The 16,483-nt window shown below is 35.7% G+C and overlaps 1 protein-coding gene across 7 annotated transcripts in view; it reads left to right on the top strand.

Annotated features, from left to right (window-relative positions):
* Positions 1-16,483, top strand: part of Wdpcp (WD repeat containing planar cell polarity effector) — a 314,567-nt gene that overhangs the window by 86,328 nt on the left and 211,756 nt on the right. For 5 of the 7 annotated variants that reach the window (XM_031342541.1, XM_031342542.1, XM_031342540.1 and 2 more), the window contains 5 exons: positions 1,231-1,315; positions 4,653-4,700; positions 5,549-5,599; positions 8,696-8,766; positions 9,033-9,092. In XM_031342541.1, coding sequence (XP_031198401.1) covers positions 1,255-1,315; positions 4,653-4,700; positions 5,549-5,599; positions 8,696-8,766; positions 9,033-9,092 — 291 coding nt within the window. In that variant the 5' untranslated portion in view covers positions 1,231-1,254. Of the gene's footprint in view, positions 1-1,230; positions 1,316-4,652; positions 4,701-5,548; positions 5,600-8,695; positions 8,767-9,032; positions 9,093-10,413; positions 10,951-12,897; positions 13,071-16,483 lie in introns of those variants that run through there. The other 2 variants (XM_031342545.1, XM_031342546.1) reach the window with 2 other exon arrangements.

Raw genomic sequence — 16,483 nt, 5'->3', positions numbered from 1 at the left:
AGGGTTTCTCTGTACAGCCCTGGCTGTCCTGGATCTCACTCTGTAGACCAGGCTGGCCTCGAACTTAGAAATCCTCCTCCCTCTGCCTCACAAGTGCTGGGATTAAAGGCGTGTGCCACCACTGCCCGGCACATCATGTCTCTTTAGCAGAACACGTGTTTCTTGATGGTTGTAATTATATCCTGATTCTGTGGAGGTGAAGTGAGGGCGAGGGAAGTTTCTATTAAGTCTAAAATTACTTTGGATTATTACCCATATGAATAATGTGGGAAATGTTTCAACCACTTCTAATGTTAGAGGAGCTGAGGAGTCCTTTCATCTGTTAAAAGTTGTCTTAAATTTTTTCACACTTGTTTTCCAGAGGTTTATTGAAATGAACACTTCTTTTACAGTTTCTAGAATGTGCTTAGTTTGAATCATTATATATATTTCTAATATATAACACATGACTAGTATGCTATATGAATTTCTAAGCAAATTTTGAAAAGTTATATAAATTTATTTTAATATTTGTAAAATGTGAACTTTTTCCAGAGTCTCACTAGCTTTCTCCTAATCAGTCCAAATTGATGAGGTCCTATAAGATTTTTTTCTTTTAAGCATCAATAGTGTATGTTACTCATCCTTGCTCCTAAAGTTAGGAAGAAGTCCAGGATGTGTATTTTAACTATCCTGATTTTTAAAATGTACTTGGATTGTCTATCATGATATGCATATTACTATATGAATAGTAATGTAGTTTTATACAGTTTACTTTTAAAGAAACTGTACCTCATATGGTAGTAACTATATGCCATTTACCTTGTGCATTCTGTTGAAGTCTGTTTATGTGTAGGAGATCTAAAATATTTACTTCATATATTAAAATGTATGTGCTTGTACTCAATAACCACATAACAGACCTACTTCTCCTAGAACTTATGTCTTAGAAGATGTTCATACACTAAATAATTCTAAGCATGCTTAGAGCTGTAACCAAACATATGTTATTGAACACCCAAATATAGTCTCCTTACCACATTTCTCAATGTGATGGCATAGTAAATTCAGGAAAAAGAGTATATTTTTCTTTTTCTAGAGCTTATTTCTGTATGGGTAACTAAATAAATGAAAATGTGTTTAATCTAATGGACCATATCTCAAATATTATTTTAAAAAAGGGTTTAGATTATAATTGACAATATAGAATAGTTAATTGGTACTCCCTTCCTTCCTAATTATGTTGAACAGGACAGAAATTTCCTCTGCTGTCAGATGTCTTTCTGCTTGACTGAACTACACCTGTGGTCTCTGAAAAGCACCTTACACATTGCAGGTAAGTGAGCCGTCCTCGGTTAGGGCTCTTCAGTCTCTTATGCTCTGTCTTGAGAATTGACAGAGATGGGGCCCGGACTTGCAGTCTCTCTTTTCATCCTCAGTGAAAACCTGGGTAATGAAAAAGCTTCCTTTAAATACCCCCATTAACTTTCTTTTTGGCCTGAGTTATGAAATAAATCTTACTAGTTTAATAGCTCATCCTAAAGATACATACCTTCAATTTTTTAAATTGGGCTTATTCAACTGATATATCGTCATAAAATTTTGTAAGTTAGTGCATAAAAAAGACATTTCTGTTTGATATTAAAAACATTTCAAACATGAACCTGAGATGTATATTTATGTTCTTTGTGGTTTATATTTATTTCCTGAGTAGAAAATAATATAATTTTGTTTTAACAATGTTTATTAATATTATAGGTTAAGATATTTTATTAGAAAACAACTTATAAAAATAGTCTTCTACTTCAATTATCCAGAGTAATTTTTTTAAAAAAATATTTTTATTTATGTTACTTCTATATCTTGTAAAGTACTGCTTTTTTAATATTGAATGCATAATAACAGATGAATATAATATTTCAGTTTTTCCTTAAGGTATATAGAAATGGAATTTCTGGTTTAAAATTTGATACATATTTGCTTCTTCCCAAAACTCTTTTAAAATAAGATTAACTGATGTAAAATAAAGATGCATAAATGCACTAGATTTAAGATTAGGAAAAGGACACCTGTAGTTAGACACCTTTTGAAAAATAGAAGCATTAAAGGAATTAACAGAGCTAAAAATCTGAGTATCATTTGCATGGAGAAGAAAATTCCAGTGACAGCCATTGTAGATGAAAACTTTGGAAGGTTGCAGAAACTTGAGGAGCATATACTGCAGAAGATGAGTATGTGGCACCAGGCTGACAGCCAAGGGGATGATGCACACCTGCAGAAAGTAATGAGACACCTCTATGATGTGGAAATAATTAACTAAGGAGGCTCCAAACCCTATGACACCAGAGCCACTGGAGGAAGACCTGCTGAACTGAAAGCAGAGGAATTGAAGCTGATATGCTGATCGTCCTCTTCATCACCTGCGCTTCCAAGGATGTTTTCTGACTTGTATATTTGCCAAGAAAGAAGGAGCTTGAAAATAGAATCCTTTCTTGGGGTTACTGCATGATCTCCCAAAAGAAAGCATCTACACTAAGGTTTTAGTGGTCTTGGGCAAATCATTCTGGCCCCTGGCTGGTCAGTGAAGCCTACTCAGTGAAACCTGTTTGGGGTTGGAAGGTGTCAGTAGGCGTCCAGAGCATCACTCTTAAGAGAGCTGTGGAATCATCAGACACCTGAATGTTTCTACAGGAAAGAAGACAAGTAATAAAAAGAAAACAGGTGAAAAGATTTCTGGAGAAACGAGATGAAGTAGGAAAGGGAAAGAAAATACACAAACCTAAGGAAAGGGCTGAATCCATGAATTCATGAATTCAGGAAGCAAAATCCAAATACAGATGCTAAGAAATGCTAAACTGATCATCTGAAAATTGAATGTACCACATGAAACAAACATTAACATTACAAGTAAAAAACTGTCTCAGAAAATAATTTTCTTCCTTTTTCATATGCAGATGCTTCTTCTTGGACAGAAAGAATCTCATTGCTTCCATAACTGTAGTTAACCAGTCAATCCCTCTTAGATATTCTTTGTGTATTCCTGTGTCCACTCTTCCTATGTGGACACTCTCACCCCATGTGATTCTAGAACAAGTTAGATGATCTCCTTGTCTTGCTCATCTCCTCACCAGGCTGTTATCCCCAGTGTATGTACTTTATGCCTGCAGAGGCTCTAACAGATTGCATCATCTGATTACTGCATGGGCATCTTCCTCACCCAGCCCTGGTTCTTCTTGGACAGGTCTTCCTGTGTGGATCCCCTTGTCCTACTTACGTTCAGTTTCACTAAGCCAGGCACAGTAAGGCCAGATTTGTGCATGGAATTCAAAGTCCCTTAAGATCTTCTTAGTTCTGTGTTAGAGTCATAAATATATTGATGTAGTAAATGGTATTATAAGCTGTGGGTTTTAATAGGAAATATTGCTTGCATATATAATGTCTGTAGTTCTTAGCTCATAGCTTTAAATAACAAGAAACTTTTAAAACTGAAGTGTAACATATGTACTGAAAAGTGTGCAGATTGTAAGAGTATGCTTTGAACTATCAAAAGGTGCACATACTCATGAAATCACTACTCAGCCTCACAAATTATTGTAAGTACTCAAGGGGCCATAGTCTGCTAGTCAATCTTTGGTAGATGTTTTCCATCCAACTGACATCCAATTGCCTTCCTTAAAATTATGTCTTAATTTCACAATCAATAAAAATATAGCATTAGTGTATGAGTATTGAGTATCAAGTATATCAAGTACACATGATTGTTACTTATTTGCAGACTTAATTATAGCAGCTTTACTTAATGTTTTTCTTTTGGTTTTGTTGCTCAGTTTGAAGACGTATGGAGTCAGTCAGTCACTAGGGGGCAGCCTGTACTGCTTCACTTCGTGAGAGACAGTTGAGCCTCCTTATGTTAGTAACTGAGAATTATTTTTGCATGGAAGAAAACAAGTGTTACTTCAATAAAAGAGATATTTTATTATTCATAGACACAGGAAAATTATTCTGTTCTCTTGTTTAAATTGCAAGAACAGAATCCCTTGGTTAAACCAATCTCAACATCTGCGGAGTCTCACTTGCCTCTTACCTAGCCCAGCAGAGTGTCTGAATTTGAATAGGTTTGGAAGCCTTTTGACTCTAAACAAGTTTCGGATAATAATTTATCCACAGCTCCCAGTAATCCCTCCTTTCTTCTTGCAGATTTCCTCCCAAATGCTATAGGATAGGAACTAGATTTCTGAGCTAAATTGGAGAAAAGCAAGCCACAGCTCGGAATCCAACAGCTAGGGCATTTTCTTCCATCCACTGACTTCATTTGGCATTGCTTAGTGGCAGTTCCTTTTGGTAGCGCCCTGTGAAAAATATCAGAGGAAGTGTGAAAGAGAAAACTTGGTCTTCCTTGATTTCAGTTCTTTACTAATCTCCCCCCATGCCATTCTAGTTCTGTGTGGTTCCTTATGCCATTCTGATTTCCTCATTAGATCGATAAACTTTCCAGTTTCTGCATATCCCTAGAATAGATGAACCCATGTCCAGATGCTTTTGAGCTATTTTATTTCTAGTGACATAAGGAGATTGTTTCTGTTCCTCTCCCCACAATCCCCTCTGATATAGTATGATTTGGCTTCTTACTCTCCAGAACTTTTACCATAATTTAATGTTCTTTCTCTCTATAGATAGAGACATCGGCGTCTACCAGTACTATGACAAGAAAGACCCACCAGGTAAAGTACTTACCTATTCTACTTAATTGGTTTTGTAAATGAGATATTCCATGAAATGGAGTAGAACATTAAAAACTCTGTGTTTACGAGCTTTAGATAAATTCCAAACTTTCAAGAGCAGTACTTCAGATTTTTTAAAGAGAAAAATGCTAAGGTTGATATCTGATCAATCAAAAATAAAGCAGTACTGAGAAAATGCTGTAGAAGAACGTGGACATTTTCATTTTGTTGCCGATCAGGCTGATAACAGGACAGTCTATTCACATTTATTTATTGGTGCCCCAGCAGAGGGCATTGTTAATGCATTGGTCCCCGTGATGCTGGCCTCCCGGATCCTCACCTGATATCTGAAATAGACATTTCTGAGTGAATGATCAATTTTCTTTATCTGATTAATCCTGTTAATCCCAGAAGTTTTATGATGGGCCAAAAGGTCTTCCTAGCTAGAGTTACTTCCTGTTCTGTTCTTCGTTGAAGTGGAGGCTGTGTGAGCACCCTGTGTGCTTAGCATGGCAGTTAATAGGCTGACTTCAGAGCTCTGATGACAGATGCATCAGCTTCTCTTCTGGGCTCAGTTGCAGTTCCCTTTCCTGTCTGATGAGATTGGAAGCTCAGAATATTGGCCCACCTGTTGTGCTGTATAAGCCTTTTCACTGCACAGTAAGGAAATGGCTTCAATGGCATGCAAGCACACATTGTGACATTCTCTCTCAACTGTCCTTTTTAAAGCTTAGCATCATGTATTAATCTCAGTGTCTGCAACAATTTATTGTCTGTGCACCCATTAAAAATATAAGATACTTTAATAAAAACAAATCCCACTTCTTTCCATCTTTCCTTTGCTACAGTATCAACAACAGAGCATGGTAACTTAGAAGAAAAACAAAGGCTGGCAGAATGTAAGTTTACCTTATGTTTATATTTAAGTTATTAGAAAAATAGAGTGTATTATTTTACCATTGAACTGTTTTCTACACAAATTGTAAATGCTATTCTGTCCATGTTTCTTATAATTACTAATTTTTATTGTTTCTATATCAAACTCAATCATAATAATTGTATGTGTTAGGTTTTTCTAATTTAAATCATTAAAATCTTTACTATGTAAAATCTTGGTAAGATATATGCTTTTGTAAACACAAACTTAAAATTATGTGCATTTGCATTTAATATTTTTAATTAAATGATTTTTATCTAAAATATTTAACTGGCTAATAAAAATATAAATGTTCAAGATGTATATAATAACCTGATTTATCAATCATGCAAATTTTGTAGTAAAACTATATATCTGTATATATCTGTCACCTCATTTTTGTGTGACAAAATGATCATAAATCATGCTCAAATTCTGATAACACTTAATTATTCATATTTTGCCTAAGGTGTTAATATATTTTACTAATTAACATTTTTATTTTTATTATTATGTATGCATATGTATATATGTGCATGACTACGTGTTCTGGTGTGTGTAAAAATCAGAGAATTAGTTTTCTCCTTCTACCATGTTGGTCCCAAGAATTGAACTCAGGTTGTCAATCTGTTCAGTGGGTACTTGCACCTTCTGGGCCATCTTGCCAATCCTGTTGTGCTTATTTTTAATAAAGTGACATTTGTTATATTAGCATTTTATTTAGTTGTTGTTAGTCTCAAAGATACAAGTATGTTGTATGTATAACTATATCATGATATAGGTTTAGTAATTTAAAGCTAGTGTAATTTAAAGTTTTATTTGGAATATGGCTAGATCTGAAAAGCCCTCCCTTTTTCCTTATTTTAAGTGATTAAACTGACATTTAATTTTTAGAATACTGCATTAGTATCTGTAACACATATCTTAAAATTTGTACATATGTTCTACACATCAAAATTATGTTTATAGAGCCAAATTAATTTGCTGAAATAAGATACATAGCAATTTCAACTCTCAAATTTAAATATCTATATATGCTATATATTATTTGTATATGCACACATGACATCTACATTTATCTATACAGTTCTTTTTATAATTATTAAATATGAGAATATAAAGAACAATTTGTAGTTTCAGTGAATTTAATATGCTATTAGTATTATTTGTATACCATGTGTTCATGTGTTTGTATGTGGTGGGTGCTGGATATAGAACCCAGGGCTTCGCATATACGAGGCAGTGCCTTATCCCTGAGTTAGACCCCTACCCCAATTTTATTAATTTTTAAAAGATATTTAGTTTTAGGCTAGCTTTGTACCTTCTTTAAATAACCTTTCAATTGAAATTATTTAAAACAAATTAAAGGTATATTGTTATTGAATCCTGGCATAGATTTCAGAATTATATTATTTTTTATTTTATTGAAAATAGATTTTTTTTTCACATATGTCTTGATTACTGGCTCCTCTCTTTCTGCTCCTTCCAGCTCCTCCTATATGAATCCATTCCCTTTCTGTCTCTCATTAGAAAACAAACAGGCTCCTAAGGGATAATAATAAAATAAAGCACAATAAAATAATATGTAATACGATAAAACAAAGGCTAACACATTGGAATTGGATAAACCAAACTAAACAGAAGGAAAAGAACCCAAGAGAAGTCACAGGAATCAGAGACACACACTTATTCACACACCTAGGAATCCCATAAATACACTAAATTAGAAGCCATAAAAATGCTCAGAGGACCCAGAGCAGACCTGTGCAGGCCCTGTGTATGCATGCTACCTTAGTCCCTGTGAGTTCACATGAGCTTTGGTTTTGCTGATTTAGAGGGCCTTGTTTTCTTGGTGTCCTGCATCCCCTATGGCTCTTAGCTTTTTTTCCACCTCCTCTTCTGCTGGATTTATGAGCCCTGAGGAGGGATTTGGTGGAGACATCTCCATTTAAGGCTGAGTGTTTCAAGGTCTCTGACTCTCTGCAGAATGTCTAGCTGTGGCTCTCTGTGTCTGTTCCTGTCTGCTGTAGGAGGAAGCTGCTTTGATAATGGCTGAGCAGGGCACCGATTTCTAAGTTTAGCAGAATGTCATTGGGAGTGTTTTGCTTTTTCACTTTTCTAAGAACAGTAGTATTTAGTTGTCTCCTCATTCTTTAAGATGTCTGGTCTCAGATTCTCCATCATCTAATCATTGGCAGGAATGGGTACCATCTCATGGAGTAGGCCTTGAGTAGATCAGGTTACTGGTTGGTTACCCCCACAAGCTTTGTGACTCTCTTGTGCATTAGCATGTCTTTCAGGCAGGGCACCTTTATAGATTAAAGGGTTTGTAGCTGAATTGGTGTTTATGTTAGAGAGAATTATTTCAAAGAGCATCTCTAATACCTATTTTTTGTTTGTGTGTTAATGTTTTTTCGAGACAGTGTTTCTCTGTGTAGCTTTGGCTGTCCTGGAGCTTGCTTTGTAGACCAGGTTGACCTCAAACACATTGAGATCCACCTGCCTCTGCCTTCCAAGTGCCAGGATTAAAGGCATGCACCACCTCTTCCTGACATAATACCTATTTCTTAAGAATTGGATTCCCCCCTTTTAAAAATTGAAGTATTTAGTGATTTGGTCACATTTAAATTAATTTTCTACATACTGCTTTTTATTTTCAGCTTGTTTCCTCACCACGTTTAACTTATTCATCAGAGGTTTCAGGTCTGAGTTGGCCACTTGCATGAGCTAGGATTTCTTTTGGGTCGAACCTTGACTATTTTCACAAACAATTACTTAAATTATAAAGATGAGGCCACTTTCTGTATATAGTGCTAGACCCTTGACCCACCGAAGCATCTCAAGGATCTCTCAGTCTTGTTGGTTGTCATCACAGAATTATAACCAGGGAGATTAGTTTGTGGAAAAAATCCTGTTTCTGTAACAGAGCCTTTGAAGACTGTCATTTAGTGATAGAACTGAAGTCCACTTCCTCTCAATTACGGGGTGTCTTATTTTAATCCTCCAAACCACACTGCTAAGCAGAGGTTCCTTATTTAAATCATCTTTAACTAACTGTTGTACATGTTTTATTTGCCAGCACGAGATTATCCTTGGACACTCAAAAATAGACGCCCAGAAAAACTTCGAGATTCACTGAGAGAGTTGGAGGTATCTTTCAAAAGGTTTCAAAAGTGGGAGCAAACAAATCTGTTTTAGAACATCTTTCAACAGATGTAATTTTCATAAAGGACGGGTTCTCGTGGTGATGATGGCTGTGCTTTTGTCTAGAGGGAGCTTCCCCCACACTTGGGTCTTTGTGTGGCTTGTTGATTGCCTTCTTGTTTTTTTTCTTCTCTTGCAAATCAGAAGCACTTTAACTGATAATGACAAAGTCTGTAGCCAACTGCACTCTCTCTTTTTCTGTTGTCCTTCAGGAACTGATGCAAAACAGTCAGTGTGTGCTGAGCAAATGGAAGAACAAATACATCTGTCAGGTAAAATGGTTTGACAAGCAGTGGGGCTGAAAGAAAGCTGTGTAGTAATTGGTATTCTTGTGTTAGGATAGATAATGGGAAAAACTTTTCACGAGTGGATATTTCAGAGTTTGAATTTTAGTCATTCTAAAGTGAACATTAGACAGATTGACACACAGGTCACCAAGCTGCCTCATTAACTAGTGTTGTAGTATTGGCATCTGTAAATTCTGATACGAGTCTTCGCAGGCAGTGTTTTCTCTTGGGCTAATCTGGGTGTAATATTAGATATTCACTGGCATGTTTTTTTTAAATGACAATGACATCATTGGACAAAAAAATTTCAGTATAGTATTCTTTGGAAATGGATAAGTAAATAACAGTGAAACCTAATTTAACAGAGTTAGTTTCTCAATTTGACCCTCTAAGATATATGTTTTAATGTGGTAGACACAGTCATATGTGGCTATTTTAAAATAAAACTAAAATTTCCATTCCCCAGTTACAGTTCTCCCCAGTTTAAGTTCCTGGCAGTCAAGGATGCAGATATAGACCATTTCCACGGCAACAAGTTCTATTGGACAGCCTTGTGCTCAGCAAGCCTGTATTTAGAACATTATCAGGACATCATAATTAACACACACTGACTATAAAATAAGGGCAAATGTCTTCTAAGCCTTGCTGATATATGTAAAAAATATCATTTGCTTGGGAAAACTTACTGGCTTTTGAAAAAAAGGATAATTAAATTATTTCTATGTGTACATTGTATCACTACTACCAATAATTATAATTTATTTTTAGAATCAAATATACTGTTTCAATTTTATTTTTTGTCCTTTCCATTACAATTTTTTAAATGTGTGAATATTCTTGTCTATAGGTTACACCCATTGTTCTATCCATAAACCCCCTAACATCAAATTCATAGTAATTACAAACATAACTTATAGTCTTTTACATAGACTATTGTTTTAGTTAATTCTGTTTCCTCTTAGAACACTTCATTGTGTGTTTGAACTGTCCTCCCAGTAGTAATGGAGGTTAAGGGCTACCTTCTCATCTGGCATAGGTCCTCCTTTATAGACTATTTACAAGGCTGAGTGAATATTTTCAGAACCATAACACTTGTAAAATTCTCCTTAGAATACTCTTCAGAAGGATGCATCGTTTAATGTCATTTGTATAGAAATATATGACGAGACCTTCAAGCTTGAATATCAGATGTGCTCCAGTAAGTTTCAGACTTAGCTCAGCTTAAACTTGGAGTTCCTAATGCCATTGCTCACTGCGAAAACAGGCTCAAATTATTTGACTGGAGGACAAGTCTTCCACCTACATTAGGAGGTATGCCTCATGACCTCCACCATTACCATCACCTGGGGTGAGTTGGAACATGTCAGGTCTTTTAAAAAATGCAGTGGAGCATCCCAACTAGATGATCATTTTTAGATAGATTTCATTGCTTTTTAATTTAATGACAAAGTTTTTGTGTTGTTCACATGTTACAGAAAGGATATCTTTCATCATTGAATTCATTCACCTCAGAAAACTCTTTTTAAATGATAGAATGCATGTGAAAATTGCTTTTGTAATTTACAATAGATAGCTTAGTGACTCTGGCTGGTATAGCAGAGGGTCGACTCTTGGCAGTTCTAGTGCGATTTACTGAATCTTGTGTTCTGTTTTATTTTTATTTTTATGATGGATAAAACTTTTCTAAAATAGAACTTTACTCTTAGCACATTCTTGATCTATTTTTGAGAGATAACTTCCTCTGTGCCCACAGGTCCAAGCCAATCCTCACATCTTAGGGCCTTGGGAGACTTCCTAACATTATCTGTCAGGCAAGAGTGTCACTAGATCTTTAAAAAAATCTGTGAGTTCCATTTCTCAAGATCTCTGATATCATAGCAAGTTAAAAATAATTTGGTGTTCAAGCTAGAATTTCTGTTTAAGGAAAGGGTCTGTTAGCCCTTTTTGTTAAATTTTTATTAGGGTTTCTCAAATTACTCTTGGTCATAATGTAATTTAAACTGTTTCATCAGTCTCCCTGAGTTCCAAAACAGTTCCTCAAACATCACATGCTTAAATTCTATTAGTGTTTTTCCTGTGTGTTCAGTCCTAATATGGTAGCAGTTGATCATGCAGATTGTATTACTCTTAGAAAATGGGTTTCTGGAGTGTGTGCACATGTGTGTGTGTGTGCGCGCGCGTGTGTGGTGTGTGGTATGGTATGATGTGATTTTGGTGTGAGAGATGTAGACAGACTCACGTGCAGGTGCACAGCGTGTGGATGCCAGGAAAACTTTGGATGCCTTCCTCTTATACCTTCCTCCTTTTGAGGCAGTGTCTCTCACTAAATCATAGTCTCACTGGTGTGGCTCTGTTGCCTTTCGCATGAGCCTCAGGGATCTGCCTGCCACCCTTCTCCCTAACCCCCATTCTACACACACTCATGCTAAACTTCCAGTCATGCATATCCATGCTTGGCTTTGAAGCTATAAATACAATTTAGAAATTTGCTTTCAGCAACTAGCAAATATACTCTTGTTTTTGCTTTCTTAAACAATCAACAGAACAATTTAATAATTTCACATTTGACTTTCTTAAACCACTCATATAAACTTTTTTAAAAGGAGAAAAATAGTTTTAAGAGAGCAGGGCTATGGTCTGGTCCTCTTGCTTTCACAGCAAGCAGTCCTAAAAAATGAGCCATATCCCTAGTCCAGTTCCGGGACACCATTGCTACTATAACATTTGGGTTCTTAGTCTTTGAATGAAGCTATTTCTCTACTGTGAATGTTTTTAAAAGAACTGATAAAATTGGATTTATGGAATTCAATTTAGTTGAAATCTCTTTTAAAAATCTTTAAAAGGTCCACTTGTTTAGAAATCTTTGAAGAGGCTACTGTAGTATAAAGGATTAACAAGGAAGTAATCTGAGCTTGGATCTTTATGTCAAATAAGGAGGATTTACAGGTTGTCATTGCCAAAGCTTAGTTTATATTATTGATCCAATGACCTATAAATTGTAACATATAAAATAATTTTCTCCATTTACAAATTCAGAACACTTTAAAAGTCAAGGGTTACTTAATATAAAAAAAATGTTTTTGGAGCTTTTGTATTCGAACTATCCCTATTCCTAGTGTGGGATTATTGAAATCTATAAGATACAATTAGAATTTTGATTTTATCAACTAGTCAATATACTCAGTTTTGTTTTTTTAATCAACAGAATATTTCAATAGTTTCTTGTTTTGACTTTCTTAAACCATTTATATAAACTATTTTTAATGAAAAAAATAGTCTCAGTTAAATACTATTAAATAGTTCATCTCTCTTGTAGAATGTTAAAGTCTATAAAGTATTATGCTGTGGTCATGGTCATATCAATAGGTTACTTTGTAATTAGTTGAAGATATTTTCATTAAGCATAGATATAACCTTACACACTGATTTTTAGATTAAGATGTTTGACACACATATACACACACATACAATCTGTATACACAAATATACAAATACAACTTGCTGAGTCCATTGTTGTTAATGTGTATATGGTTTGAGGGCTGATCGCTCTGTATTAGATAACTAATATGGGGCTCATTTGTATGAAAGGCTAATTTTCCTTTTTCCAGCAGTCATTAATTGCTTAAGGGGAGGGATCCTGTGAAATTATCCCCTTTCTTTCCACATTAACATGCCCATTGATACAACATGTCCTTCCAGTCTTGTTTTTTTGCAGCCATTTTTGAAAGTGTTTACAAGCAGACTTCCTAGTAGCCTATGTTTTAGAATCTTTTCATCTCCTTTTCTTCAGTGTCCTCTGAGTTACAGATACAGGTGCCGTGAAGCAGATATATCTATTGGGGCTGGGCTGCTGCTATCTGTTGATCCATTGTGTCCACTTGTGGTTTTCTGGGATGGTCTCCATCTCCATTTGCTTTGATGAGAGGCTTCTTTGATGGGGGTAGCAGCTACATTTATATATGGGTAAGTTTAATCTTTTTATTGTATGTAAAATCAACTTGATTTCTTCATAGAATAGTAAAATATAACCCATGATGTTATTAGTATCAACAGCAGCATTTTATGTGCAGCCCATCATACCATATTCATTGCCTGCCACCATGGTAGGAGGTGCTATAGTTTAAGTGGGAAGGAAGAAGTAACGTTAATCCAGGGAGACTAATGAGTGCTACATTGTAAACATCAGGAGAAGCCAGAGAAGCTAGGGTTATCATTATATAATCTAAAATGTTAACAGTTTACAGAGAAGTTCTAATTTTACCAGACCTAAATAGGAGTATGAACTCTGGGAAGCCTGAAAGACAAGAGGGGATAAGTGAGACTGTCTACATAGTAACGAAGCAGGTTCCATGTAGGGAAAGCAGCCTTAGGAATAGAGTGATTGCTTTGAAAGGCAGCTCGGTGCTTCCTTAGAGACATTGACACGATGTCCTGTAACACTGTAAGTGCTTTATATCAGAGAAGTGCCCATGTCAAATCGAGTCTTACAGAGGGTTAGCCTGGCAGTGGGATGTAAGATAAAGTGTGAGCTGGGAGGAATGACATGATCTCAAAGGGTGTGCACAACAATGCCTAAGGACAGAACTGAGAGCCAGTAGGGACCTTGCGAATGATGTGTAAAATGTTTAGTTTGCCCCTGTTTTATTTGAAATGACCAGAGGTCATCTAATCATACTTTCATTTGGAAATGGGGAACTGGAGTGGATTTGAATTTTTTGGAGCAGACAGCAGAAGGCCTGAGTTAAAACCATATTAAATCTTGGGATATCTTGGGAGAAAATCTGAGAAACAAAGTTTATCTGTTTAGTGGATAAGGAAAAAAAAAAAAAAAGAAAAAACCCAGCAGAAAAATAGGAAGAAATAGCAGTCAGGATAATGAGGAACTGTGAAAAGTGCATTTTTGTAGAAATCAAAAGGGGAGAAGTCAGAGGGTCTAAAGACATATGAAGGGACTGTTTCTTGTTTGGTTGTTGCTGATCTAAAGCTTAGGGTTGTGGTTAAGTGTCTAGGGGATGTTTGTGAGTAGCCAACAGTGAACTTGTCTCTCACTGTTAGTGGCTACCGAAAAGACTACATGGTTTTTTTCATTGTTTTAGAATTTCATATATGCAAAAATAATGTTTTAGGCAAACCTATCATCAGTTTATCTCCTGTCTCCTTTGCCACTTTCCCTTCCAAATTCATGTGCCCTATGTTTGCAAACCCCACTGCATTCACTTAGTGCTGCCAGTGTGTGAGTGTTGGCTGTCCACTGCAGCATGCACCGTACACCAGAACAAACCCACTCTTTCCTCCTCCATCAGCCTGTCATTGCTAAGAGCTCTTCACCTGAATTGAGGCTTTGTGGCTTCTTTTGCATCCAGGTCAGGGCTTTGTCTGGCTTGATCTTGCACAGATCTTCTGCTTCAAGTCATAGGCACTGTGCATTTATGTGTGCAGAGTCTCTGTAATATCCAGAAAACATTGTCTCATGGCAGTCATCTCTTGCCTCTGGCTCTTCCTCAGTGACCCTTGAACCATGAGAAGAGGAGCGTGAATAGCTGTTCATTTAGAGCTGAGCATTTAGAGTTGCTTTGACTTTGACTTGACTTGTTGTGGGTCACAAGAATTCCATTTGTATTTGAAAAATAAAACTAATGATTAAAGCATCAGAAAATTAAGGAATAATGTGAGATTGGGTGTTATGTTTTTTAATATAATATCTAAAATTCAGAAATGGCTGTCTTTAGATAGTTCAGATGGTTTAGAAAGCCTTTCTGGAAAGATTTCTCCAGAGATGTTTGTCTTCTGTTTGAATGCTTCTTTAAAAAATTCTGTGTGGTATATGTGTGATTATATATTTGTATGATTATTTATTTAAGCCACACTAAGATTATGTGTTTGTTGTAGGGTTGGTCTCATCTTCTATTATGATAAACAAGAGGATATTACAGTCTAGGGCCCTTTTGGAGCCAGTGAGACTTACCCAGTATGTAGCACCTTGGTACTATTATCATTCTCTCACTTACAAAATAATACATAGTATGCTTTAATTAGGAAAAAAAAAAACCAAAAAACAACCCAGACATGTTTAAATTGGATTATTTGTAAAACATAGAAAAAAACCAACTAATCCAATGAATTGGTACTGCCAATTATTTGTCATTTGATGTTTTCCTTTGGTTATATATATATAAATATTTAATTCATTTAATATTATATATAGCACATATTATAAACATTTAAGATTATAGTAATAGATTATATATATATAATATATATACACACACATACTTATACATTCCCTTTTATAACATAAAGTAAGTACATGCATGAACCACATAATGAAACAGTGAATTAGAGTCATTTCTAGGATTGTGCCTGCCTATGTAGTCTCTTTCCATTCAATTTTCTTAATTTCTTCCCAGATAAAGAGAGACCTTTAATTTTGTAATGGGGTCTTACTATGTAGTCCAGACTGGTCTTGAGTCTGTGTGGTAAGGTGGAGGCTTGCCTCTACCTCCTTATTAGCTGGACTTCAGGCGTGTGCCACTGTTCTTATTACCTCCATTTTCCTAATGAGGAAACATATACAGTAATTGTACAGTTAGTGGATTGCCAGCATTTAAACTAAGGCCTTGTAACTTTAAGCGTGTGTCTTTAGTTGCTATATGTACCATAGTCCTTTTCAGCAGAGCAGAAATGTCCATGTAAACATACCCTCAATCACTGTGAGATATGGAACACACATTGGTCTCCCAGTTAAACATAGTCAACTAAAATTGTGTTCTTATTCTCACTCTTTCTTATACTTTCACTAAATTAAAGTAAAATTGTTTTTTAAAGTTGTAACTTATGAGGACAAAGAAAAGAAAATGGCCATGATATTGAAAGATATTCATCAGCTTTAAAAACTAAGTGGCTATATGAGACATGACTGCAAGTTGGAGGCTTTGCCAAAATCAGTGGCTGAACCAGAATATGTCATTAGGAGATAAACATTTTGTGTTATAGAAACTAAAAGGGTATAGACTTCTAAAGCATTGAGGATACAACAGTGTAAAACAGAAAATAGACTGTGTTAAATGCTGTGTTAAGAGCCAAGGAGATAGATGAATTTTCTGTAGACAAGAAACTAACTGCTTTCTGGATGTTAAAGCTTTGGGCATAATAAAGAAATGTGAGAGGCTACCTTAGTTACTTACTGATTGGTGGGACAAAACACCCTGACCAAGACAACTTACAAAAGAAAGCATTTAACTTGGGGTGGGGGGATCATGGTTCCAGAGCGTAGTTGAATCCTTGGCTATCATGGATGGGTACATGGCAGTAGGCCTGGCACTGGAGCCATAGCTGAGAACTTACATGTTGAGACAACAATGCCAAGGCAGGGAGAC

Source organism: Mastomys coucha, unplaced genomic scaffold (genome assembly GCF_008632895.1).
Source record: "Mastomys coucha isolate ucsf_1 unplaced genomic scaffold, UCSF_Mcou_1 pScaffold22, whole genome shotgun sequence".
Classification (NCBI taxonomy): Eukaryota; Metazoa; Chordata; class Mammalia; order Rodentia; family Muridae; genus Mastomys; species Mastomys coucha.
This window is presented reverse-complemented; position numbering and strand designations above follow the sequence as displayed.